Source organism: Hyperoodon ampullatus (genome assembly GCF_949752795.1).
Source record: "Hyperoodon ampullatus genome assembly, chromosome: 13".
Lineage (NCBI taxonomy): Eukaryota > Metazoa > Chordata > Mammalia > Artiodactyla > Ziphiidae > Hyperoodon > Hyperoodon ampullatus.
The window spans coordinates 76,634,989-76,661,758 of NC_136926.1; the positions used below are offsets into that span (position 1 = coordinate 76,634,989).

At 34.9% G+C, this 26,770-nt stretch overlaps 1 protein-coding gene across 6 annotated transcripts in view; it reads left to right on the forward strand.

The window, feature by feature from the left end:
* The window catches only part of RELCH (RAB11 binding and LisH domain, coiled-coil and HEAT repeat containing), a gene marked incomplete at its 5' end in the record, with an annotated part of 122,022 nt that extends 95,898 nt beyond the window's left edge, over positions 1 to 26,124 (forward strand). For 4 of the 6 annotated variants that reach the window (XM_079718045.1, XM_079718046.1, XM_079718048.1 and 1 more), the window contains 7 exons: positions 1,858 to 1,940; positions 2,738 to 2,801; positions 4,208 to 4,346; positions 8,062 to 8,178; positions 11,923 to 12,011; positions 16,586 to 16,656; positions 25,617 to 26,124. In XM_079718045.1, the coding sequence (XP_079574171.1) occupies positions 1,858 to 1,940; positions 2,738 to 2,801; positions 4,208 to 4,346; positions 8,062 to 8,178; positions 11,923 to 12,011; positions 16,586 to 16,656; positions 25,617 to 25,737 (684 nt within the window). In that variant the 3' untranslated portion in view covers positions 25,738 to 26,124. Of the gene's footprint in view, positions 1 to 1,857; positions 1,941 to 2,449; positions 2,533 to 2,737; positions 2,802 to 4,207; positions 4,347 to 8,061; positions 8,179 to 11,922; positions 12,012 to 16,585; positions 16,657 to 25,616 lie in introns of all 6 variants that reach the window. The other 2 variants (XM_079718047.1, XM_079718050.1) reach the window with 2 other exon arrangements.
* Between the last annotated feature and the right edge of the window lie 646 nt (positions 26,125 to 26,770).

Consider the following 26,770-nt stretch of genomic DNA (forward strand, 5'->3'; position numbering starts at 1 on the left):
GGCTCTAAAACCCTGGGCAAGTTATTTAACTTCTCTCAGGCTCAGTTTCTTCATCTGTTAAAACATTAATAATAATAATACTTACCTCATCATGTTTAAAAATCAAATGATAAAGTGTGTCTAAAATGTGTAATAATTAATAGCTCTTAAATTTTGCTTTCTGATTTTCCAGCTTATTAAATTAAACCTAAAAACTCCAGTGCAATGAAAAATTAACTTGCCCCCTGGATTATCCCTTTTTTTTTTTTTAATGCTTTTTGGCTGGCACAAGATAGACATTTCAAGATACACTTTACTAATTCGAATCTAAGCTACCTTATTTATAAAATGATACAGAGAAGAAAGTTGTATTTAATGTATTTGAACTTCTTCCCCCTATTTCTTTCTACCTGACATCTGTAATGTTTAAGGTAGTAACAGAAGTTCTTTTGTCATTTTATTCCTGCCTAAATTATCCGTGGTTCTGTTGAAATAAAAATTATTTCAGAATACTGAAGTAGATTCTAAAGTGTATCAGTTGTTAAATGGTAACAGATAATTGTAAGATTAAAAATCTCTGAAAAAGGGAGCTCTGCTCTCTGATGTGCTGTGTAGGAGGAATAGTTAACCCAACACAGTGTTGCGTTTTTGTTACTAAAAATTCCACAGCATCTTCCGTCTTCCATGAGGACTAGTTCCATTACAAGGTGAAGAGATTGATTAGCATTTAGGATTAATTTGTGTTTACATTCTGAGATAGAGAATGTAGGATTAGGATGTTACCTTTTTCTGTTGAACTCATAAAATTCCGTGATTTTTATAAAAACAACACGTACAGCTCAATATTGTCCTCTTGTTCTGCGATTTAGGGTTGGTTGCAAATGAATTGTTTTTATGATTAGATTATAGAAATAGGTCTAATTGTGCTCATTGTATTTTTTTTATTTGAGCTTTTAGAGAAATGCAAAACAAAGAACTATTTTTAAACATTAACTAACTACTTGGACGAGACAAAAACATTTTTTAATTAATAATTTCTTTTTCCAAATATATCACAAATCTTATGTCCTTTGAGTAGTCATAATAATTCAACTTGCATTTCTTGAATGCCTAGTCTTTGTCAGACACAATATTTAAGTATATTATTTGTAGTTAGTAGCACAATGATCCTTTAAGGTAGATGATAGTGTCACCATTTTCAGATGAGAAAACTGAGTTTCAAGGGATTATGTAATATATCTAAGGCCACATGACCAATAAGTGGAGAGCTAGAATCTGAACCCAGGTCTGATTCCCACATGAAATAAGTACTTTCCACTAGGCTGCATTATATCTCTGTACCTCAAGAAATAAAGCTACGTGATGTAAAAGATTGGGAATTTTTGTATGTGATTTTTAAATTTACTTGCGTTAGAACAATCAGAAACAGTTTAGTGGTGGCTGCTAGCCATTTGAGTTTGGTTTAAAAACAGTCCAGTTTGTACCTTGTTGGTCATAACAAAATTATATCAGATTTATTTAAAGAATTTAACCATAGAACCCAGTATGTCTTCTTTTTAATTTCTTTAAAAAAAAAAAAAGGTAAAGCTTTCTTTTAAATTGAACATGGAAATTGCATAGACTATTTGACCAAAAGTACAAACTGCCATTGAATTGGTAACAAACTGTTTTCAGGGACTGCTAGGCTGTGTAAGCTTTACTTTTCTCTTAAGCATTCTCTTATAAAGCACTCTAGTAGCAATATTTGCTTAGCTTCTAATTTTGGTTTTGCTTTTGTGTTTTCTCTCTTTCTCTTGGTTGTACCTTTCTTCTTCCTGTGGCATTGTGTTTGCTCTTTCCATGCATCACCTGTGAATACCCCCTGCGCTGACCAATCAGCTGTTGGTGAAGGGGGTGAATGAAACTCTTGTAGCTCAGAGGGTTGTTCCTGCTCTCATAACTCTCTCCAGTGACCCTGAAATGTAAGTGTCATTCCTGCCTTTTACATTCAGCATCCCTTTCAAAATGCGCCTGTCAAGAAATAACCATCAGCTTTTAAATTCACTGAAGACTAGATTTAGCTCTTTAAAATAATAATATTGGATTATGCTTACTTGATTTTAAACTTTATTATACTACTATTCATGTATTTTTTTAAGTCAACCTTCACAGTAAGCCTAATGACAAGGCCATATATTGAAAAGAATATATTAGTAGTATTTATTAATCCTCAATAAACGCTTCCAAAACTTAAAACATGCTGATGGACTATTTCTTCCAAGCCAAGAAGGGATGCTCTGCTAATCTCACTAACATGTTGTTACCAGTAAGTATAGTGGCATGAACCAGAGGCTTAACATTTTAATGTCTCGTGTGGGTGACTAAACCAAGAAAGGCCAATGAGTCTGCCTGCCCATCCTCAGTCACAGCTAACCCAGTTCTCATTCCAGTTTACCAAACCATTTTTTATTGCATGTTGACTGGTTTACAGCTGACTCTTCGAGGCATGAGTGAAGCGTTAGTTGACAAGCGGGTTGCTCCGGCCCTTGTTACCTTGTCCAGTGATCCTGAATTGTGAGTTTCACAGACTGCGACCTTAAGTTATCCTGTCTGTCTTTTTGAGCATTCTTCTTGGTCTGCTTTTTTTTAAATTTAATTTGTCATTGCTAGAGACTAATACAGTATATTTACCTTGTACTTACTTTGATATATATTTTAATAATAATCAGTTTTTCATCTCAAAGAAAGTTTCAGTTTCTTTCTTTTTTAATTTTAACAGCTCTGTCAGGATTGCCACAATTCCAGCCTTTGGCACTATTATGGAAACAGTTATTCAAAGAGAGGTAGGAAAAGACTGGAATTTATTTAATCTATGTACTGTTGAGGTGATGATAACACATTACTATACATGTACCCAGTAGCATCATACCCTTCATTTTATTTCTTAGTTACTTATGGGCCAGAAGAGGATCTCAGTATTTGAAAATATGATAGCCTACCAAAAGTATATTTTCATATGCTAAGGCAATCTCTAGTCTTTCTTCTCAACTAGAAAATTAAGTATAAGCCAACTCTCGGATGTTCTATTTTAAGTCTATCTGGATATTGCAGTTTTGAATAATCCTTCAAAGCAGATTTAGCTCCAAAGGCTTCTGTTATCCAGTAGACTTCTGGGTAGTCTACATAAATTCCCAATTGCCAGTTTGTACAGATTTGAAGACAGGTTTTCTCAGTTTCACAAACGGAGGCTAGAGGGTACCTGTGTTCTTGTAACTGTCATTGATAATCAAGCTGCAAGTCATGTCGTAGACTGGTATCATCCTTTTGTAGCACACATCACTGTGACAACCCTCTATCACGCCTGCTTCAGGAGATTACCAAAGTCTTCCTCCCTAAATATGTATTTTGATTCAGAAACTTGTGATTTAATTTTCAGTTTGTTAGGTTCTATCTGCAACATTAACTATAAGACACTTCTCAAAATTAGTTATCAGAATTTTATTCTTTATTATCAAATTGGACATGTCCTTACACAATGAAAAACCCTATACATTAGAAAGTAAATTATTTGTGGGCATATCACTTAGCCACTTAAATGGAAAACAAGGTTTTCCATCTCATAGACATTTAACCTAAAAAAATATATATATATATATATATATTAAACTGTTCTGCAAAATTTTTTTGTCATATAGATTTTTTTTATAACAAAAATTAAACAACCGTGTTAGTTGTGGGAAAAAATGTTTTCCGTTTTTTCACTTATATATTTCCCCGATGGAGCAAAATAAAAAAACACATTGTTCTGCAAAGCTTGCAGTCTTGGCAGAATTTCAACATGTTCTTAAATCCCAAAATAAAAATGTCTTTTAGGGAAATATGAGTAAGATGTAAGTCATTAATGACTCATTGCTTTCAGAAGGTGAATAAGTGGGTAACTTACACTCTGATTTGTTTTAAGAATTATAATTTAGATACAAAATCATCAAAACTCTATCTTTATCCCTAAATATTGTGGGGTCTTTTCTACAGTTTGTCAGGGAATATTTGTGTTTTTAAAAAATAAAAAATGAATTAACAAGCATAAACAAAAATTTAAGATCTTTTCTGAGCCAAAAGACTAAATAAGTACTTATTTAATTCCAAATTTCTACTATTATGTTGATATAAGTCATTTGAATCCAGTGACGCAAGCCATGTTTAGTGTGTATCCTTCTCTCAATTTGACTGTATAATATTCAATTTTAAGTTGCTGGAAAGAGTGAAAATGCAGTTGGCTTCTTTCCTGGAAGATCCTCAATATCAAGACCAGTATTCTTTGCATACAGAAATCATAAAAACATTTGGTAGAGTTGGGCCCAATGCAGAGCCAAGGTTCCGAGATGAGTGTAAGTTGCATTTTTTTTTACCATTTTTCCTGAATTGTAAGAGCAAGACCATAAGCTTCACTGAGGATTTGTCATGTGTTACATGACACCTTTCTACACCTTATCTTTCATATACAGAAAGCTGAAAGTGAAACAAGTTTGTTATTGTGGATTGATCGGTATTGCTATTAACTGCTATTAAATGGCTTCTTATACTATATAGTGATTGCTGTAGACATATGAAAAGTAACTCATAAATAATTTCAAGTTATTTTTAAAACAATTCTTACTAACTGTTAATTTCAAAATACTGTGCTCATTATATTTAGAGCTTATTATTTAATTCTTATTTCTAAGGAAATTTTTATGCGTTTCTAGACATGTTCTTATGAAAGATACATTTCTTCCACTTAGCATGCCATTCCACTATTTTGTTTTAAATCATGGCTTGTTGATCTGCTAAATAATCTGCATGATGATCTGCTAAAGCATTTTCTCCAGTTTCTATAATATCACTTTTTACTTTATGACAACAATTTCTTTGGGTGGCATCAAAGCATCCAGTAATTATTACTCCAAAAGCATGACAGTTATCACTGTTATACCTTAGTCCTTTTATTTTTAGCAATTTGACGTGCTCTTGGAAAGTCCGCAAGTTTGGCTTCTTACATCAGTTTGGTTTCCATACAAAATTGGATTCTCCCATAGACTAGTTATTGCATATCTAACCTGGTATTTTTAAGATGAACCACAAAGATATTGTCAGGATTTGGACTGCAGTGTCCAAAAGGTCTGTTGAGGGCATGAACACATGTTGAGCTACAGAAACAACCACAAGGTTATTTTTCAATGGGTAATAGTGTTGGTAGCATGAGGAGAAAATAACAGTATTTCACAATCAGTTAACAGAAAAAGGTTTAGTATTTTAATTAGCATTAGGGATAGTTCCTCATCATAGTAACGTCAGATTTACAGGTGACCCTCTACAGGTGCTTTGACTAACTTTTTTGAGGCTGTCTGTAATTGCTCTGAAACAAGGAGAATAAGTCTTGGCTGTTGGATCAAGGAATAGGCTGAACAGGCAATGGGTCTTTGGTGGGTGCCATGTTGTTGAGTTAGTAACTGTCTAGAATATGATCTAACCTTTTTGTGTACACTCAAAAGAAAGATTTATGCATCACATAGAAAAGAGAAATATTCTTTTCATAATGGTCCCAAAATAACAATTAAAGATTGGCTTGAGAAAAAATTGAGAATAGCAGTTTCCACTGCTTGAATAGGTGTAGTAAACCATTATCCCTGAAGCCTTCAACTTACTGTATACCCACAGTATGTCTTATACAATCTTCCTTCACATTCTGGCACAACGAGACTTTTTTTTTTTTAAGACAAAAAAATTTTTTTTCTTCTGTATTTACTACTCAGTCAGTTGGCTTCTCTTTTGCTTTAAAACTTTACCCTGAGGAATTTAATGTCCTGTATTAATAAGATTAATGGTAGATGAAGTAGAACCCGTATTGACAAGGATGCTATATTGTTATCCATCTGTATTTATAGACAGTTCCTGTTAGGAGTTTAGAGAAAGAACGAAGAATTGCTGGGTGGTAATGTCTTCCTTGGAGTGGCATTTTTGGATATTTTTCCCTCTATTTCTTAGAGAATAGAAGACATTGGTTCTTCCAGTGGCCCTTTTTCTCTCCCAACTCTTAGTTATTATAGGACCTTTTGGTCCTGATTTTATCTCAGGGGCCATTTGTTTTATTCAGAACATGATACAGTTTTGTTTGTTTGTTTTCTACTTTTTTAACTTTATAAGGCTCTCTGAAAATGTTCAGTCATACCTTGAAGATTTTCTAACATGGAAGTTTTACATTTCCAGATCATTTTTTTTCAAAGTTCCTTATTTTAGATCTAAGCCCATTTACAAAAAGAGAGGACAAGATTTCCTTCACTTTCACTATTGGATCTACCCCAGAATATTCTTTGAAAGTTTACAAAAATCTATTTTTATAAAGTTTCCTATTGATTTATCTTTATTTTGTTCGCAGTTTTGAATCTTTGTCCAATCTGCCCTTAAGTGAAAGGCTTCAGAAGTGGCCTTATGTTGTGTATTTCCTATTTTCCTTGCCCACCGAAGGTCAGTTGTAGAATTACTCACATCTAGGTTATTAAATCTTTTAACCATTTATCTCCATCTGAGGGGTTAACAGTTAAATGAATTAATTTGTACAGATGCGGTAGCCCAGGACAATACATATATAATGAAATGTTGAATTCTTTAGTAAACTTCTATCTTCTGAGATTTAGCAAGATCCTTAATTGTAGCCTTTAACTATCTGTAGACTAGAGTTTAAAGTAACTTGTATAGGTTTGTTTTCTGGTTAAGCAGTTTTACAGGGATCTTATGTAGTGTGGTTGTTGAGTTTCTGAGGAAAACACTGAGGAAAGGATTGCTTGTGTAGGAAATCAGGGAATGAGCGGAATGAATAGAGGCCACGTGTTTATAGATAAAGTAGTGCAAGGAAGGTCAGTTTCAAAATGTTTGGGCAGAAATGAAATAGAGAATCTTTGAGAGACTGTCTCAGAGCCACCATTTTGTTGAGGCCTCAGCATGCCAGTTAATGAATCAGAGTTTCAGTGAATTCATTGGGAATTCAATGAATATTTGGAGTTTTTTTGTCTTCTTATTTTTTCTAGAGCACCTCTGAAGTATGTTGTTATTAATTTTGATAAGTCAAAAAGTCCCCTAAAAATGGCCATTGTTGTCCTAAGTTTGTGTGGGGTTTTTTACCATTTACTAAGGTGCATAAAAGTTGTAATTATAGTACTGGTTTATTGAGGAAGCAGGAGATTTTTCTAGAAGGAGATTGTGGCTTTAACATATACAAGCTCAAGGTAAACATGAACGAAGTCACTACAGTTGGTCAGAAGTATGTGCTTATGAACCATGTTTTGGGTACCCCAACTAAGCAGGGACTAGAATGGGACCATGTGATCAACAATTTGATAATCACTTACCCTGGAGCCATTTCTGCAAGGGACCCTGGTTTTAGTGGGAAATGGTATTTAGAGAACACAATCTTAGGCAGTAGGAGTGCTCAGTGCTACTGAAATGGTTACTGTTTCTTGGGCCACCACTTTTATTTTAGCAATGTGTTGTCTGTATTTTTGAAATTTTCCACTATTCATTGAGATATAAGATATTAAGCCCATTAGGTGACTTGAAAACTCAACCACCAGTGCTATTTGACACTGGTCTTTGCTAAGAATTTGAGAAACTAAACCTAATAATAGTTTCGTGAAGTAGTGAAATAATTTGATATTGAAAAAGAATCAGTATACTGTATTTATCTTTTTAATAACAGTAATACAAGATTTATATAAACTTATTTATAAAGATGATAATAACACAAGAGGTAGGTTGTTTACATTTGTTTATTTGGCTTTCATTTTTCAAATTGGGAAACTGAATTGCAGTGAAGCCAAATGACCTGTATACATCCTCATAATTAGGTTATAATGGCATGCTATAATCTATTTCTCCCAAATTCTAGATCACTCTTTATTCTGAAAAACATGCTTTCTTCCCTAGTACGAAAAAGCAAGTATGGGATGTGGGTAAGCTTTCGAAATCATCCAGAATTAAAATAAAATTTTATAAAATAAAATGAAAAATTATTTTTAATGTATAAGCATGTTTTAGATTAAAATTAATAATTTCTTTTTCTTTTTTCAGTTGTTATACCACATTTGCATAAGTTAGCCTTGGTGAACAACTTACAAATTGTGGATTCTAAAAGACTGGATATTGCTACCCATCTTTTTGAAGCCTACAGTGCACTTTCCTGTTGTTGTATCCTTGCTTTATTGATGTATATCTATATTTAATAATCAGTCTTACAGTGAATCTCAGTTGTTAAAGATTGAGAAGTAGAATTTTTTTCTTCAACTTAACTAAGAAGTAGTTAAGTAGAAGATTAAAAATTTGAGTTGACTTGCCCCATAAGATGGCTCCTTATTCTAGCCATCTCATAATTTTAAAAGATAACTTTAAGTCTTCTGTGTTTATATGTTCCATAGTTTTAAAAACATTGACTAAAATTTTATCTATGTTAATCAGCTATATAACTAAGCAAGCAATGAGTTATAACTGAGGCTTCTGTTAATCAAAAGGAATCCTTGTATGTGTCCTGGCATTCATTTTTAATGAATGTTTAACTGTCTTTATGATCCTGTGAATATCTCTTGGAGAGATATCACTCATTAAAAAAAATACAGGGACACCGTGGTTAATCATTTGCAGTGATGGTAGAACTGGAGGAAAGCTCAGAGATCATCTAACCCATGTCAACCACTACATTTTATAAATGACTAAACTAAAACTTAAAGACATTAGTGACTTCTGTTTTTTATAATTAAAAGCAAAACTGTGACTAGAACGGTGAACTTTAGCTATCCTGTTAAATGTTCTCTTTAATATCCTTGGCCTAGTAAAATAAAAGTAAGAAGGAAGTAAAGATAAAGATGGGCAGAATAAACTCTAGCTTTTAGGCTCTCCCATTAAAAGCCAGAATATTTCAAGAAAGGGGGAAATAAGAGATTGAAAAATGAGTGAATGGCTGAACACTTGAATATAACCGTAAAAATATGTGCTAGACAACATAATCAGAGAATTATGATTTTGACAGAAAAAAAATGATGGTAGAGAAAGAAATGCAGAGCTGTCTGTTAAGGAACTACTTGTCCTTTTAGAAATGTTAAAACTTGAAGTTTGATGTGTGGTTGAGAGCATTTCATTTTGGGACTCTGCTACAAATTGCCTATTCATGTGGCTGATATAAGCCACTTTCTTATACTATAGATCATAAAGTGGGCAGAGATACCATATTTTGATAATTTTGCCTCAACTAACCATATACCTTCTATAAGTTTAATTCCACTAAAAGCAGAACTTACTAGCATTCCTGATTTATCTTGTTGGCATTTTCAACTTAGAGAAGATAGAGGAAGCAAAAAGAGGAAGTGATAATTCTGAATTAGCAAGAAAGGACTCTTTAGTAATGGAGAAGTGACAGGACCTTTACAAGAAAGTAATAATGGCATGTCAGAGTTTGGCATGTCAAAGAAAGAAAACATTGATACGCTTATACCTATTCCCTAAACTTTGCGAAAGTAAATGTTTACAAACTTAAGTGAAGAGTTGTGTGTAATTTTATATGGCAGAGTTTCTAAAGGAATATGCCTCAAGGAAAATGAGAAAGTCAAAAGATTAAAAATTTTAGCTCTGTTAACCTAATTTTCAAATGGACTAAGCAGTGGTTGCTGAAGAGCATAGAAGTCTGTATAGAAGGAATATTATTGTGTATTTAGGTATGTACAGAATATTACTAGAGAAAATACAGTAAAAAGTCTTTATAACAGCACAGTAAGGGGAAGAACCATCTTAACAATAGACCCTGTTCACGTACTAAAAGCGTTAGTTCTCCATGAGTCAGAACTTGTACTTGTGTCAACAGGGTGGTTATGGCCACTAATAAAATCACATTGTCCATATCTGTTCTGCTGTTCTATTGAATTACGAGCTGATAGAACACAAGAGTATTCCTTTCAGCACGACATCGTATTTCAATAGGAACATAGGAAATCTATGTAATTTAACGTTTGGCATGGTATTAAGTCAAGAAATCATGTTTAAGAAAAATCTGAAGGAATTTAGAAATGTTTAGCCTGGAAAAGATGGTTTAGGGATGAAAAGATAATTTGAGAATTATTTTAAAGGTTGTTATATAGAAAAAAGGTTAAGCACGCTTGTGTAACTAAAGTGCAGAGCAAACACTAACAAGCAGAGGTCATGGAGAGGCCTACTGTGTTTATAAGAAAAACTTTCAAATTGAGCTCTCTAAAAATGCAATGATCTGTCTTACAAAACTGAATGTCCTGTCATTGTTAGCAGTCAGAGGCTTTATGACCACCATTCACAGATGAGGTAGAGGTGATTCCTAACATCAGATAGGACTAAATGATCTCTAAGTTTCCATCCCCTAAGAAAGATTGTGGGGTTCCATGGGGGAAAAGGACCAAACAGTGGGTAGAGAGAGAGGAGAAGGAAAGTGTCTTCCCTCTTACCTCCAAGTAAGGCCATTTTCAGTTTCTCAATCCATGCTCAGATTTCTCTAGATCAGAGACCTTTCTCTAATCCAAAGGTCACTCACAGATATATCTAGGTGATACTTTTCCTATACCCAGAAAATAAAACTACATAGCCATTAGGTTGTAGAACTTTGTACATCTATAGGGATTTGGTTCAACCAAATGATGTCTATATTTTTATAACTGCCTATTTATAAGTCACTCAATTATAGGAGTTTTATTTACAAATAGTGTTTATTTATAACTATATTTTTAAGGCAGTAGTTATATGGATTTTTTTACTTAATATAATTTATTATTTTTTTCAGAAAGACTAACTCATCTTTATAAAGGAACTCATTTACTGGCATTTTTCACTTTAATATGGTATAATATTAAATAAGAAATATTTTTAGATGGCTCACAACTATAATAGGTGAGAGTGTCAGAAGCGATGTGGATAAACAAGGTGAATTGTGTGAGAAATGCATCTGCTTTCCTGACTCCTTTCAATGTCATATAATCAACTAAAACTCATATGACTAGGAAATATAAGTAGTACTAAACTTATCACAGCAAAAGCTCTCTTGCCCAATTCAATGAGGACCAGTGTGGGTCAGTTTAACAGAATGGTTAAAGTAAGAAATCAGGAAAATGGTGTATACCTAAGATAACTTCTTTTAACTTAAACACATAAATGTAATTTCTTTTACCAATCTTTTGATGTAGGACTGAGGCATTTCTTTTGTGTGTCTGCTGATTAGAATTAAATATCAGCTTTCTTAGGTGAACACATTCGTAATATAATTGTCTATGAATTTTAGCTTAAGTTTCTTTAAAGAGAATCCAGAAACATTTCTGATACTGGGTACTGAATTTTTCTAGATTTTTATATTTTTCTTTATATTTAAATATGTATATATTTACAGTTGTCTTATATACATAATTAAGCAGCAATTTTTTTAAACATCTTTATTGGAGTATAATTGCTTTACAATGTTGTGTTAGTTTCTGCTATTTAACAAAGTGAATCAGCTATATGTATCCAAGCAGCAGTGTTTTAAGCAATTGGCCTTTATCAATTTTTTCTGAAACTTTCAACTTAGTTGTCATGGAAACATTAATTTTTTTACTTTTCATACTCATTTAAACATCCAATTAAATTTCATGATTTAATTTTCACCCTTATTATTTCATATGTTTACCTACCATGTAATTAAATTATGTGCTGTTATAATAATCAATGCCACTGACATAAAGAGATTTGTGGGAATAAACACAGTTGCCTCTTGACAAGTAACTAACTCAACAAATACAGATCGTGCTTGACGGAAGCCTGTTTGCTCTAAGTGATCAGCATGCCATAGGCAGCATTTAAGAGATCTGCTTCTTCTATATTCTTCTGTTGTTCTGTTGGATATACCAGTTTGGTTTTTTTTTTTAATCTCCTTAACTACCTCATCTCAAGTCATTTCAGAGGATTTAATGGTTAATCACTTCTTACCTGGTCTCAGATGTTTACGAATTGACATGGAACATCTTTCTCCAGAGCATGAGGTAAGCTACTATCATGATTAAGCCACTGTGATTATCAGTGCCATGTTCATGTGTTTTAATATCTCCTATATAGACTCTCATTCCTCTCCATATGAGGTGTGATTATGATATGCTGTGCCTGATTTTTTAAAGTCTAGTTCAGTGTCATTTTATGGATTTATTTACTAGCTATGAGATCTTAAGCCACTCCTTCAACATGTTTGAGCTTCTGTTTAATTCTCTAAAGTAGGAATAATGTACTGTCCTTCACTGAATATAATTAGAATTTAGTAAGAGAATGCATGTGAAATGCTTTTTATCTATAAAATGCTGTACAGTATTGTCTCTGACCATTAACTTTCTTAGAAGCAAAGTTTCTATTTTCTCTCTCCATTTCCTCATAACTCTTTTCATTCTATTTGTCTTCCTGTATTCTCCAAAACCCTGTTTGTCATTTATTTCCTATTCTAAATCTTCAGCCTGTTTTTCTAGCAGCTTTTCTTTACCCTATTATTGTGTTTGACTCTTCCCTCCTACACAAATCAAAACAAACACAAACTCTCCCCTTCATCCCTCCCTCATATCTTTGTTTCCTCCCAGCAGTGTACACCCCCACTCTCAGCTTTCACACTGTCTGTTGGTACGTCGTATTCATTACCATCACAGTAATCCAACAAAACGTCTGTCTCTACGATCACTACTGATCAAAGTGCTGCACCGAAAGGACACTTTTCAGACCTGATAGGAGCATGCAGGAGCATGTAGCCTTTTCATCCATATCTTTGTCAACACTTGGTATTCTTAGACTTTTTAAATTCAGTAGATATAAAGTGGTATATCATTATGGTTTTCATTTGCATTTCCCTGATTATTGTCAAACTTGAGAATTCTTTGTATGTTCACTAACATCAAAGCCTTTTTAGGTTTTTTGCCCATTTTTCCCACTTTGGGTTGTCTTTTTTCCTATTATTTCCTTGAAGTTTGTTATATAATTGGAATATCAGTATTCAGTCAGTTTTGTGTTTTATGAATACCTTTTTCCAATTTTTGATGTTTTTTCACATTTTTGGCCCGTTTGAACACTCATTTTTAATTTTTTAATAGATTGATTGATCTTTTCCATGACGTGATCTCCTATACTTCTAAAAATGTTTAAAGTTGTATTTTCACAATAAAATTCTTAATCCATCTAAAATTAGTTTTTATGTATGATGTGAGGTAGTGCTTAAGTTACATTTTTTTCTATATGGATAACCAATTGTCCCATTATTGTTTATTGAACAGTGCATCATGTCTATACTGATTGGCAGTGCCACCTCTATCATAGATGATGTTTCCTTGCATGCATGTGTCTGTTATTAGGGAACATCCTTTTCCACTGGTCTCTTTCTCAATTATTGTAACATTGATACCCTGGCTTCATTACAGTTGCCTTGTTAAAAAGTCCTAAAATCTAATAGGGCAAGTCCAGCACCCTGTCCTTTTTTAGAACTGTTCATGACCCTTAGCGTTTTTATGTAAATTTTAGCATTATCTTATGAGACTCCAAGAAAGATCTCGTTGAGATTCTGATCGAAATTGAGTTGATTCTATAAATTAATTGGGAGAGACATCAACTTCATGATTTTGAGTCTTCCTATCCAGAACATACTATATCTTATATTTATTTAGATCTCCTTTAATGTCTTTTAATAAAGTTTTATAACTTTGTTTGAAAAAACTGTCACTTTATATCTATAATGTTATAATGCTACCTTTTTTAGGATTATATGTTTTTTAACCCTTTCTTGCTGATGTATAGAAATAATACAACTTTTGTATGTTGAACTTATGTCTGGCCAACCTGAGAAACTTCATTATTAATTCTAATAACAAAATGTCACTGGATTTTTTATAAGTTTCAAGTGTAGAAAAGTCACCTGTAAATAATAGATTCTTGTGTAATACTTTTATTTTTTTCCCTTTTCCTTACTGTAAGATCTATTATATTGCTATCCCTCTTTTACTTCTGATATCAATTTGTTTCTTGCTTTCTTTTTAAAATAGTTTTGATAGGGGTTTATCAATTTTATTAACCTTTTCAAATATTGAACTTTTGGCTGTTTTGACTTTTCTCTATGTGTTAGTTTCATTGATTTCTATTTTCATCTTTATTTCCTTCTGCTTTCTTTAGGTTTTTTTTTTCTGTTTTTCTAACTCCTAAAGGAGGAGGCTTAGATTATTTACTTGTTAACTTTTCTTCTTTTCCGATACATAAATTTAAGGCTCTAAGCGTTCCTTTAGCCACATCCCTTTTACTGCATTGTAGCTTTGTTATCATTTAGTTCAAATTAGATTCTCATTTCCATTATATTTTTATTGATCCATGGATTTTGTTTCATAAGGTAAAGGTAGTTAATTTTATGAGTCAGTTCTCTTATATTTGTATTAGCTTTTTGTAATCTGCTTGTTCTATCAGCTATTGAAAGACATGTTAAAATTATGATTGCGAGTTGCGCCTTTCTCCTTTCAGTTTTCTCAATTTTTGCTTTGTATATTTTATAGATTCCCTTTATCAGCCTGAGGAAGTTCGCTTTTTTTGCTAGTTGCTTGAGTATTTTTATCATGAAGGGGTGTTGAATATTGTCAAATGCGTCAGTTGAGATGATTACATGGTTGTGGTTTTTTATTCTCTTACAATGTTTTCTATTAATGGATTTTTATATGTTAAAGCAACCTTTGCCCTACTGCAATAAATCCCACTTGGTTATGGTATATAATTCCTTTTATATGAAGGTAGATTCAGTTTGCTAGTATTCTGTTCAGGATTTTTGCATCGAAAATGAAGGCTACTTGTAGAATAGAACAAATTAGAAGCCTTATTTTCACTACCTTCCATTAGTGTAGGGTGGGACGGAAAATAGGGGGAGTGGTTAAAAGTTTTTGAAAGGATCAGACTCCCAGATTCCCTTTTGAACCTTGGTGGAAGACTGGAGCTTTCCTTTCTAGACTTGAGATATCAGGCCTAGCTGAGAGCAGGAATAAGGTGCTATAATGAAAGGAGGGAAATTAAGTCAAAGGTATAGTTAGTCATTAGAAACCTCATTACCTTTCTTCTTCTTGGCTCCAGGAATGGGGTGGCAGCCAGAATTATATTTGCAGGGAAAAAAAGATTGGCAGAAAGTTTGTGCCAGAGTCACCTTAAAGTGAATTTACTCATGCATGAAGAGATTCTAATCAACGTTTTAGTACCTCAGTCTTTAGTGGATATCCCAGGATCACCAACCATTTGAGAAAAGCCTCTGACATCAAAGACAGAGATGAAAACATACACACAAGAAAAAGGATACTGGAGGGAACAGACAATACAGGGAGCGGAAGAGAAAGTACAAAAACTCTCCCAAAAAAACACTGATGCAAAAGAAAATAGCCAAACAAACGAAATCTGTAATCTGTCAGATGAGAGAGTGGGAAAACATTAAAAAATCAAGAGTCTTTACCATAATCTGCAAGGCACTAGAGGACCCGGCTCCTTCCTCCTTACCTCCCGGGCCTCACCTTCTCCCTTCTCCCTTGCTCACTCTGCACCCACCACTCTGGCTTCCAGGCTTAGAATACAATAGACATACTCCCACCTAGAGTCTTTGCTCAGCCTCTAACCAGGGTCTCACACACTTACTCCTCATGTCCCTCAGGTTCTTGCTTAAATATCATCCTCTCCATGAAACCTGCTTAGAACACCTCCATGTAAATTGTAATATTCTTCACTTTGGCCTTCTATACCCCTTATCTCGCTCAGTGTTCTTTCCAAAGCCCTTATCACTTTGTAATATGCTATATGATTTACTTATTTTTTGTGTTTGTTGTCTATAACAAAGGGACATAAGCTCTCCACAAGGAGGGAATGTTGTCTATTTGCTACATCCTCTGTGTCTAAAAACATGCCTAGCACGTAGAGGGTGACAATAAGTTTGTTGTCTAGTGACCTCCATGCACCAACATGGGCCAAGAAAATTCAGAAGGGCCATTTGGTTTCTGGTGTGGGTGCCAGCACTTGGGGCAGCAGCTCCCATCCCTCCACCCTTTCCATTACTCACTCAGTCTCCCCGCAAGAGTGATAGCAACTCTTAGACACTCATTGTCTCCCCAGTTGTAGTGACCACAGATCTATATCTGGTCTCTGCCCTAGACTTTAAAATAGAGCATCTTGCTTTTTGCAACCTGGAAAAAGCAAGGGACAAGGGACAGAACAGCTTTTACTGGGAAAATATGTCTGACCATGGTATGTGTATTTGTTAAATGTATAGATGTATATAAATTTTACTTTTAACATTAGATAGTGGGGAAAGCTAAGGGAGAATGGAATCAGACTCAGAAGGAAGGTTAGTGAAAATCAAAGTGAATTATTAAGTTATACGATTGAGATCTTTTAAAGCTATTTTGGTACCTAGTCTAGCAATCCAATGTGAATTCCTTTAACAAAGTAACTGCCAAAATTTTCAATTTTTAGTAAACATATTAGCTTATGGGAATTTTAAAAATTCAATTAAAAACTTTAAACTGTAGCATTTTACTATGTTAACAGTATTTCTCTAAAGTCATTTTTTTTGAATCAGGTTATTTTAACTTCCATGATAAAAGAATGTGAACAAAAAGTAGAGAACAAGACTGTCCAAGAGCCTCAAGGGTAAGACATTAATTCTTTTTTTAAGGCTTTAGTTAACCTTAATTTCTCTATATAAATTTTCTTTAGGTGGGTGTAGTGTTTTATATTGTGTTATTTTGTAGTCATTAATTTGGAAGATAAGAAAATCCTTTAAATCAGCAGTTCTCTAATGCTAATCCATAAACCATCTGGGAAATATAAAATTCAGATCTCTATCTCATTCTCTGTGACCTCAACATTCTGAGTCAGCCTAGGGATCTGTATATTTAAAAGCTTCCCACAAAAACACTAATTTGAAAAGATGTATGCACCCCAGTGTTCATAGCAGCATTATTTATAATTGCCAAGGTATGGAAGCAACCTAAGTGTCCATCAGCAGATGAATGGATAAAGAAGATGTGTGTGTGTGTGTGTGTGTGTGTGTGTGTGTGCGTATATATACATATATATATGCACATACACACACACACATATACATACAGTAGAATACTACTCAGCCATAAAAAAGAATGAAATTTTGCGATATACAACAACATGGATGGACTTGGAGGGTATTATGCTAAACAAAATAAGTCAGAGAAAGACAAATGCTGTATGATATCACTTATATGAAGAATCTAAAAAATACAACAAACCAGTGAATATAACAAAAAAGAAATAGACTCATAGACATAGAGAACAAACTAGTGGTTACCAGTGGGGAGAGGGAAGGAGGGAGGGGCAATATAAGAGTAGAAGATTAAGAGGTACAAAGTATTATGTATAAAATAAACTACAAGGATATATTGTACAACACAGGGAGTATAGCCAATTTTTATAATAACTATAAGTGGAGTATAACCTTTAAAAATTATGAATCATTATATTATAAACCTGTAACTTATATAAGATCGTACATCAACTATACTTCAGTAAAATATAAAAATAAAATAAAATAAATACAAGATTCCAAAGAGATTCTGATAGGTAGCTGGATTTGGGAATCACTGGTGAACATAGTTTGTAGAAATTTATGAGAGGAGTTGTAAGATTTAACTTGATTCACTGCATAAAGGATTGTCAACTTGTGAATGTTCTAGTCCCATGCTTCTAACCAAACTAATTAGAATTCAAAGATTCAGTGAAATTAAAATATGAACATAGGTGTGGAAGAATAAAGTTGGGCATTTCGGGACAGGAAGTAATTTACAAATAGTCTGTGTGTACTCTAACTCTTTCTGAAGTAACCTTGACCAGTTGATCTTAAATGGACTCTGTTAGGCATGAAAAGCTCAACGGTGTTTCCTTTATAAAACTGACTACCAGGAATAAGTGTTTCATCTTGTCAGGCTAGGTACACAGAAACACACTCCTCCACACCCACAACCCCAACACACACACACACACACACACACACACACACACAGAGTCTTTTGCCTTTTACTATGAGTCAGAACTCTTGCTTTAGCCTCCTGGAATGGTGGGAGCTCTTCTATCACTTTAGCCATGGAAAGTTATAAAACAATAGACATAACTTTGATAGGTTTCTATTCTAAACACAAAATCCATAAAGTTAACATTAAAGCAAATAATTCTGTTCATTTGTATATTAAATATTAAAATTATTTGGTGCCTTATTAGTTTAAAATGTAAAAGGTTTTGGACCAAAACTGAGAAAAATTATATGTGAAATACATTCTAAATGAAATTTCATGAATTATTATGCAGGAATTTTACAAGAAAGAAATCTCTTTGTAACTTCCTAAGATTGCTTTGGTTATACGACCTTCATTTTTAAGAAAAAAAAAAAGTTCACATTTATAATCATATTTTCCCATGTTATTCAAATCCTCTATATTATCATTTATTTTTTAACTCTTTTTTTTAATTTATTTTTTTATACAGCAGGTCCTTATTAGTCATCCATTTTATACACATCAGTGTATACATGTCAATCCCAGTCTCCCAGTTCATCACACCACCACGCACACGCGCCTCTGCTTTCCCTGCTTCGTGTCCATACATTTGTTCTCTACATCTGTGTCTCAATTTCTGCCCTGCAAACTGGTTCATCTGTACCATTTTTCTAGATTCCACATATATGCGTTAATATACGGTATTTGTTTTTTTCTTTCTGACTTACTTCACTCTGTAGGACAGTCTCTAGATCCATCCACATCTCTACAAATGACCCAATTTCGTTCCTTTTTATGGCTGAATAATACTCCATTGTATGTATGTACCACATCTTCTTTATCCATTCGTCTGTCGATGGACACTTAGGTTGCTTCCATGTCCTGGCTACTGTAAATGTTATTCAAATCCTCTATATTATCATTTTTTTTTTTTAACTCTTACTGTAGAGAATTTCAAATTAACACAAAAATAAACACGATATAATGATTTCCCATGTACTCATCACTCAGCTTCAACAATTATCAACTCATAGTCAATTTTATTTCATCTATACCCAACTCTTCTCCCCTCCCGTATTCTGATATGCATCTCTAAAAAATAAGTGCTATTTTTTAAAACATAAACACAATATCATCACACCATAACAACTCCTTAATATCATTTATTATCTGGCCTTCGTTCAAATTTCTAATTGTTTCATAAATGTCATTATTGATTTGTTGTTTGTTTTTTCCTTACAGTTTGTTTCCTTGAGTCAGGATCCAACATTCCATATATTATAAGTGGTTAATATGTTTCTTGAATCTCTTTTAATTCAGAGGTTCCCCTTGTATCTCTTTTTTTCTCCATACAATTTACTTGTTGAAGGAACTGAATCATTTGTCCTATAGAGGTTCCCACAGTCCAAATCTTGCTAATTGCATTTCCCTTGTGTGGTTCAAAATGTTCCTCTGTATTTCCCATAAATTTACTAGTTGGATCTAGATCTAGAGATGTAATCAGGTTTGGGGCATGTTTTTTATTTGCCAAGACTTCTACATAGGAGGAGGTGTGTTTTCATCGTGAGGCAGGTAATGTCTGCTTCTCTCTTTTTTTGGTGATGTTAACATCTATTAATGATGAATGCCAGATCCATTAATTCATTAGCAATTACAAAATGTATTACTCTATCATTCCTTCTTCATTTGTGAGCTAGAATTCTTCAGAAAGAAAACCGTGCCCCATATGTACTATTTTTACCAAGTTATACGGTTTATATAGTAAAGACAAGATAAATGTTCAATTCTTTCTCTTTATGTACCAGTTTCCAAAGTAATGAACTGATCCACCCTCCAACCGGAGGCAAAAAAAAAGAGAAAAGGGATTACATGCAGAAATATCAGCACTGTGCAAAAGGACAAAAGTTTCAGAAAAGCATATTTGGGAACTGTAATTAAAGCTAGAGCTCAGAGTATGTACGGGAGAACAATAGAGATAAGTCTATAAAGGTAGACGGGCACCATTAATAAAGAACTTTGTATGCTACATGAGAGGTTTGGACTTATCCTGTGGCCAGGAGTCAACAAACTTTCTCTGTAAAGACAGTAAATATTTTAAGCTTTGCAATTCATATGGTCTCTGTTACAAGTACACAATTGAACTCTGCTATTGTAGCAGTAAGCAGCCATTGATAATATGGAAATGTATGGCTATGGCTGCATTCCAATAAAACTTTATTTACAAAAACAGGCAGCAGACTGGATTTGGCCTGTGACCCTTAGTTTACCAACCCTTAGTAACTTTGCTTCTCAGGCCTTAGGGTCCATCAGAATCACCTGGAAATTTTTGGGTGCCATCTCCAGAGTTTTTGATTCAGAAGATCTGGGATGGAGCCTGAGAATTTGAATTGCAACCAATTCCCAGGTGATGTTAATACTATGGGTCCAGGAGCCACACTTTTAGAACCACTGCTTTGGAAGCCATGCTCTAGTGAATACAAGCAACAGAGAAGCAGGTGGAACAGAAAGCTACTGTAGTAACCCGTGATGAAGGCAGGTGTGGGCATGGATGGGCAGGTAATAATAAGATACACTCATAAACCAGACACCATTCTCAGCATTTTTCATACATTTGCTAATAAGTTATCATAATAACCCTATGAAGTAGATAGTATTGCTATTCCCATTTTACAGACGACACAGAGGTTAGGTAACTTGCTCAAAGGCCACCTAGCTACTAAGTGGAGGAACTTAAAACCCAGGCATTCAAACCCAGGCATTGTGGTTCTTGAGACCATGGTCTTAACCACCATGTTTTACTGCCTATATGTAACAGTGAGTATGAGAATAAGGTGGACTCAAGATATATTCAAATGTGAACTCAGTTTAACTTGGCAACAGATTAGAGTAAGAGAGAACTAGAATCTAATAAGAATTCCCAGATTGAATGATGGCACCATACAACCAAATGGAACTGTTCTGAAGAGGAATATTTAAAATTTGAGGTACAGGAAGAAAAACACTCTAAGCAGTTACTGAGATTTAGGAACCATTAGGATATAGGTGGTAATTAAAGGCTTAGGTAAGGACTAGAGGTGGATGGATGATATCACTTGGAAAGGGAGCTCAGACCTGGAATTAGACCAACATTGAAAAGGCAGCATTGGGGGCTCCCCTGGTGGTACAGTGGTTGAGAATCCGCCTGCCGATGCAGGGGACACAGGTTCGTGTCCCGGTCCGGGAAGATCCCACATGCCGCAGAGCGGCTGGGCCCGTGAGCCATGGCCGCTGAGCCTGCGTGTCCGGAGCCTGTGCTCTGCAATGGGAGAGGCCACAGCAGTAAGACGCCCCCATGCCACACACACACAAAAAAAATAATAAGAAGAATAAATAAAATGCAGCATTTAAGGGACTTCCCTGGTGGTGCAGTGGTTAAGAATCCACCTGCCGATACAGGGGACACGGGTTCGAGCCCTGGTCTGGGAAGATCCCACATGCCGGGAGCAACTAAGCCCGTGCGCCACAACTATTGAGCCTGTGCTCTAGATCCCAAGAGCCACAACTACTGAAGCCCGCACACCTAGAGCCCATGAGCCCATGCTCCACAACAACAGAAGCCACTGCAAGGAGAAGCCCGCATCGCAACGAAGAGTAGCCCCTGCTTGCCACAACTAGAGAAAGCCCACATGCAGCAACAAAGACCCAATGCAGCCAAAAATAAATAAATAAAATAAATAATTTTTTTTTGAAAGTGCAGCATTTACGAGAAGCTTAACTGAGAAATAGGAGGCAAATCAGAGTGGTGTCAAAAAATCAAATAGGGGTTTCAAAGAGAAGGAGTAGTGATTTAAAGATAGGCCAGAAGTAAGAGATTCTATAGATTCAGAATCAATAAGAAATGACAGCTGGTTGGCTATGAGTTGCAAAGGAAAGATCTGAGAATCCCTTGAAAGCCTGCAGTAAGAAGACATTACTTTACAAGGCAGCCCATTTCATTTTTAACAACTCTGTTTTTAAAATATTCCCTTCTCATCCTGAGTTAAAGTCTCCCTTCCTATAACATCTACTCTCTATACCAGGTTTTCATCATTTGGCCGAGGGGTCAGAGTCAGACCCTTTTGTCTAACTGATAAAAATGTAAACCCTTTCTTCAGAAAAAAAAAAAACCCATAATGCAATGGTTTTTTACTAGAAAGCTTTGTAAAATACATACCTGGGTCCTCTACCCCAGATGGAAAAAATCAGAATCACTGGGGTTAGGTCTAGGTGTCCACATTTCAAAAAGTTCCCCCAGGTAATTGTGATGTGCATCAGTAGAGCTCTATGGATATATACAGCCGTGCATATATATATTATATATCTCATTTTTCACAAGTAACACACAGAGGTATCTTAAGTCTCCTAAATCTTCTCTTCTCCAAACCAAACATTCTTCATTCCTTTCACTTTTATCTCTTATGGTTTCCAGACTCCTTAGCATCATTGTTGCACTCCTCTTAGAATATCATTAACACTTGATGGGGGACTTCCCTGGTGGCGCACGCTCCCAGGGAAGCATGCTCCCAATGCAGGGGGCCCGGATTCAATTCCTGGTCAGGGAACTGGATCCCACATGTGTGCCGCAACTAAGAGTTTGCATGCCACAGCTAAAGAGCTGGCGAGCCGCAACTAAGGAGCCCACCTGCCGCAACTGAGACCCAGTGCAACCAAATAAATAAATATTAAAAAAAAAAAAAGACTTCATGGTATCTCAAGTATTATCTGAGCCATGTATCCTGTTTTTGTAGGTACAAATTAAAATCATACTTATCTTTTACTTAACACTTTCCTACAGAAAAAAAAAACAGTACTATAAACCTAGAGTGTTAAGGAAAGGCATCATGGAAAAGATAGGGCTTGAGCTGGGAATTGAAAGATGGCTAGACACGAGATAAAAGAAGAAATATTTAAGTTGAGAATGGTTTGAACAATTAGACTAGGCAGACCTGACTCAAGGGGGTCTAGAAGTTAAGTAGTGATGGTTGGTTAAAACACATACACACACACATAAGAATTAGATTGCTATGTTTCTTGAATGCCATGCATATTTTATCTTGTAGGTAGTAAGTGGCCACTGAAGATTTTGAGAAGGGGTGTGATATAAAGAAGTGATTATTTAAGAGGTGAATCTGACTAAAACAAGGAGGCCAGATCTAAAACTTTGGGAATAATTCAGTTGTAAAGTATTGGCATTAGAAATAGAAGTAAACAATAGAGAAGATATTGTAGAATAAAGTCACAAGATTTGATGATAGTTTGAAATGGAGAGCCATTATAGTCACTGTTGGGAAGAGAGGAAAAGGATAGAACCACTGGCAAGTAAAGAAATAAAAGTGAGTGATAAAAACTCTCCAGAAAATGTGCATAGAGGGAACCTACCTCAACATAATAAGGGCCATATATGACAAACCCACAGCAAGCCTCATACTCAACGGTGAAAAACTGAAAGCATTTCCACTAAGATCAGGAGCAAGACAAGGATGTTCACTCTAGCCACAGCCATCAGGGAAGAAAAAGAAATAAAAGGAATACAGATTGGAAAAGAAGTAAAACTGTCACTGTTTGCAGATGACATGATACTATACATAAAAAATCCTAAATGTGCCACCAGAAAACTACTAGAACTAATCAATGAATTTGGTAAAGTTGCAGGATACAAAATTAATGCACAGAAATCTCTGGCATTCCTATACACCAACAACGAAAAATCAGAAAGAAATGAAGGAAACACTCCCATTTACCATCGCAACAAAAAGCATGACATACCTAGGAATAAAGCTGCCTAAGGAGGTGAAAGACTTGTTCTCAGAAATAAAAGTGGGGAGTTATTTCTAAAGTTAGGGTATGAAAAAAACCTTGAGACATTGGCTTTATGTAGCAAACAGTGGTAATGTGGGACTGGCCCTCAGGAAAAATGTTGTGATTCAATAAATAGTTTTGAGTCACCCTAAGGAGATGTTACTTAAAACTTACAGCGTGAGTAAGTTTTGTAATTAAAGAACTAGAGGCAAATGCTGAGCCTTATGGAGAATTACTTTGTGGGAAGAGGAAAAGCAGCAGAAGGGGGTATTCAGAGCACATAGGGACAGACCGGGTTGATGTACTGGCAGGAGAGCAATGGGAAGAAGAGACTTTCAGGATGGGCATCATGGTCGCGTATTTAACTGAGTAACTTGGCACACACCTTTAAAGACCCCATAGAACCAGAGGTCTTAGGTAGCAGCACATACTTCATGTGTAGATTTAACAGATGTCTGTTGAGCTCCTGTACCTCGCTCGCCACTCATTGTCTTCGACATGTTCAAACATATTCTCTCACTTAGTCCTCAAGATATTTTGCAATAACAGTTGAAAATTTTTACAGAGGAGGAAACTGAATCAGAGTAATTTAAAGCATCTTGGCCAAAGCCACAAGGCCAATAAGCTGGATTCCTGAATCCATTACAGCACAATTGTTGGATCACTGAAAAATTGTCCTTTAGCAATACTCTGTTCAGTAATATGATAAACCAGCTGTCTTTAGTAGTCATTTAGATTGTGCTTACTTCCTACACAGAAGGTTGGTCAAAAAGAAAGGAAAAGATTTGACACTGTCCATCAAAACTAGTGCAATTGGCAACTGAGGACATGTTTCTTCTCCCCAACCCCGCCCCCCCAAAAAAGTAATATGTCAGGGGCTTCCCTGGTGGCGCAGTGGTTGAGAATCTGCCTGCTAATGCAGGGGACACAGGTTCGAGCCCTGGTCTGGGAGGATCCCATATGCCGTGGAGCAACTAGGCCCGTGAGCCACAACTACTGAGCCTGCATGTCTGGAGCCTGTGCTTCGCAACAAGAGAGGCTGCGATAGTGAGAGGCCCGCGCACCGCGATGAAGAGTGGCCCCCGTTTGCCACAACTAGAGAAAGCCCTCGCACAGAAACGAAGACCCAACACAGCAAAAATAAATAAATTAATTAATAAACTCCTACCCCCAACATCTAAAAAAAAAAAAAAAAAACTATTAAAAAAAAAAAAAAAAAAAAGTAATATGTCATAGGATTGTTAAAGACCTCACTGTGATTTCATTTACTCATCTGTGAAAATAGGGATAATATCTATCTTCCAGGGTTGCTTTAAGAATTAAATGAAGTAATGCTGATAATAAGAAGAATAGCTAACACTTAGAGCATGCTATTACGTGCCTGGCACTGCTAATAAGCACTTTACACTTGTATAATCCTAAATAGCACTGTGAGGTAGGTACTAGAATTATCTCCATTTTATAGGTGAGGAAACAGAGACTAAATAACTTGCCCAAAGTCACACAGCTGGTAAATGACAGAATCGAGATTCAGTCTCATTCCACACTTGCTCCTAATCACTATACCACACTGCTTCCTTTAAAAAAACAATGAACATGAAAGCTGCTAACCTATTATGGTACCAAAAAACTCGACTCCATAAATACTCGTTTCCCTTTTGTGATACCAGTTCAGAATGTATTTATTAATGTTATACTACTAAATAAATGAAAAAATAGATATTTTAGTTTTTTAATTGCTTTACGCGAATTTCAAAATTTCTTTCCTAGCTCAATGTCAATTGCTGCAAGCTTAGTGAGTGAAGATACAAAGACCAAGTTTTTGAACAAAATGGGCCAGTTGACAACATCAGGTGCCATGTTGGCCAATGTGTTTCAGAGAAAGAAGTAAAAGCAGGAAGGAAGTCCCCAGTAAACACTAAATGGACCTCAAGCAGACTGGTTCCTTGTACTTGAAGTACTTGCCTTTTTTTATTTCTTTTTTATGTTCTTGCATTATAATTTTATCTTAACCTCCAAAGATATTTGCACTGCTTTTGATTATTGCTGTATATCTGTTAATTTTGGAGTTACAACTGTGGTGATAAAAAATTGAGTTGATAGTCTGTACCAAGTCCCTCCTCTATGTTCTTGTCTTTCAGAATAATTATATATATATGAGTTTTTTTAAATTTTTGGATGGGATATTAGCAAATATCTGTATGATACACTAAGCTATTACAGTGATACTTAAAATAATGTAAATTTGCAGTCATTGTTATAAAGTAATAAAAGTGGAGATTACTTAAGTATTTAAATTATGAAAGAATAATGCAGACTTTTTATTGTTTCTTAACTGACTAGAAAGAGCCACCAGCATTACTCTGTGCCTTTTGGACTTCAGTTTGTGTGTCTGTAGGAATTGTGTGCATTCCATTCACACAGTGTTTATAATACTGCAATGAATTTGAATTGCAAATCCTACAGTAAGTAGATAATAATGAAACTTTCAATATTTCAGCACTCTCATGAATATTCTTTAAGTGCTATTTAAACCTCCCCATCACTTACATGCATATAATGGACTTACCTGAGGAAACCCAGCACAGAAGCATGGGGAATGGTTAACCAAGGTGAATTTTACATACTGGTGTGTAGTAGATTTAAATTCTCAAAACTAAATTTAAGTAAGAAGAACTAATAATTGTGACATTTTTCCCCAAACCAAAATACAGAAGAAAATATGGTTTGAATCTAATATTTAACACCCATTTACATAAAACATTTTAAGATGTTTTCTAATGATTTTAATTTCAGAGATTATCTTTTCATTCTGTGTGTTACAGAGAAGTACAGAAAAGTTCAGGACATTTGGGGGCTGCTTTTTTCCCTCTAAACTAAAAATGACATTGGCTAAATTATTACTGGTTAGTCATCACCTTGTC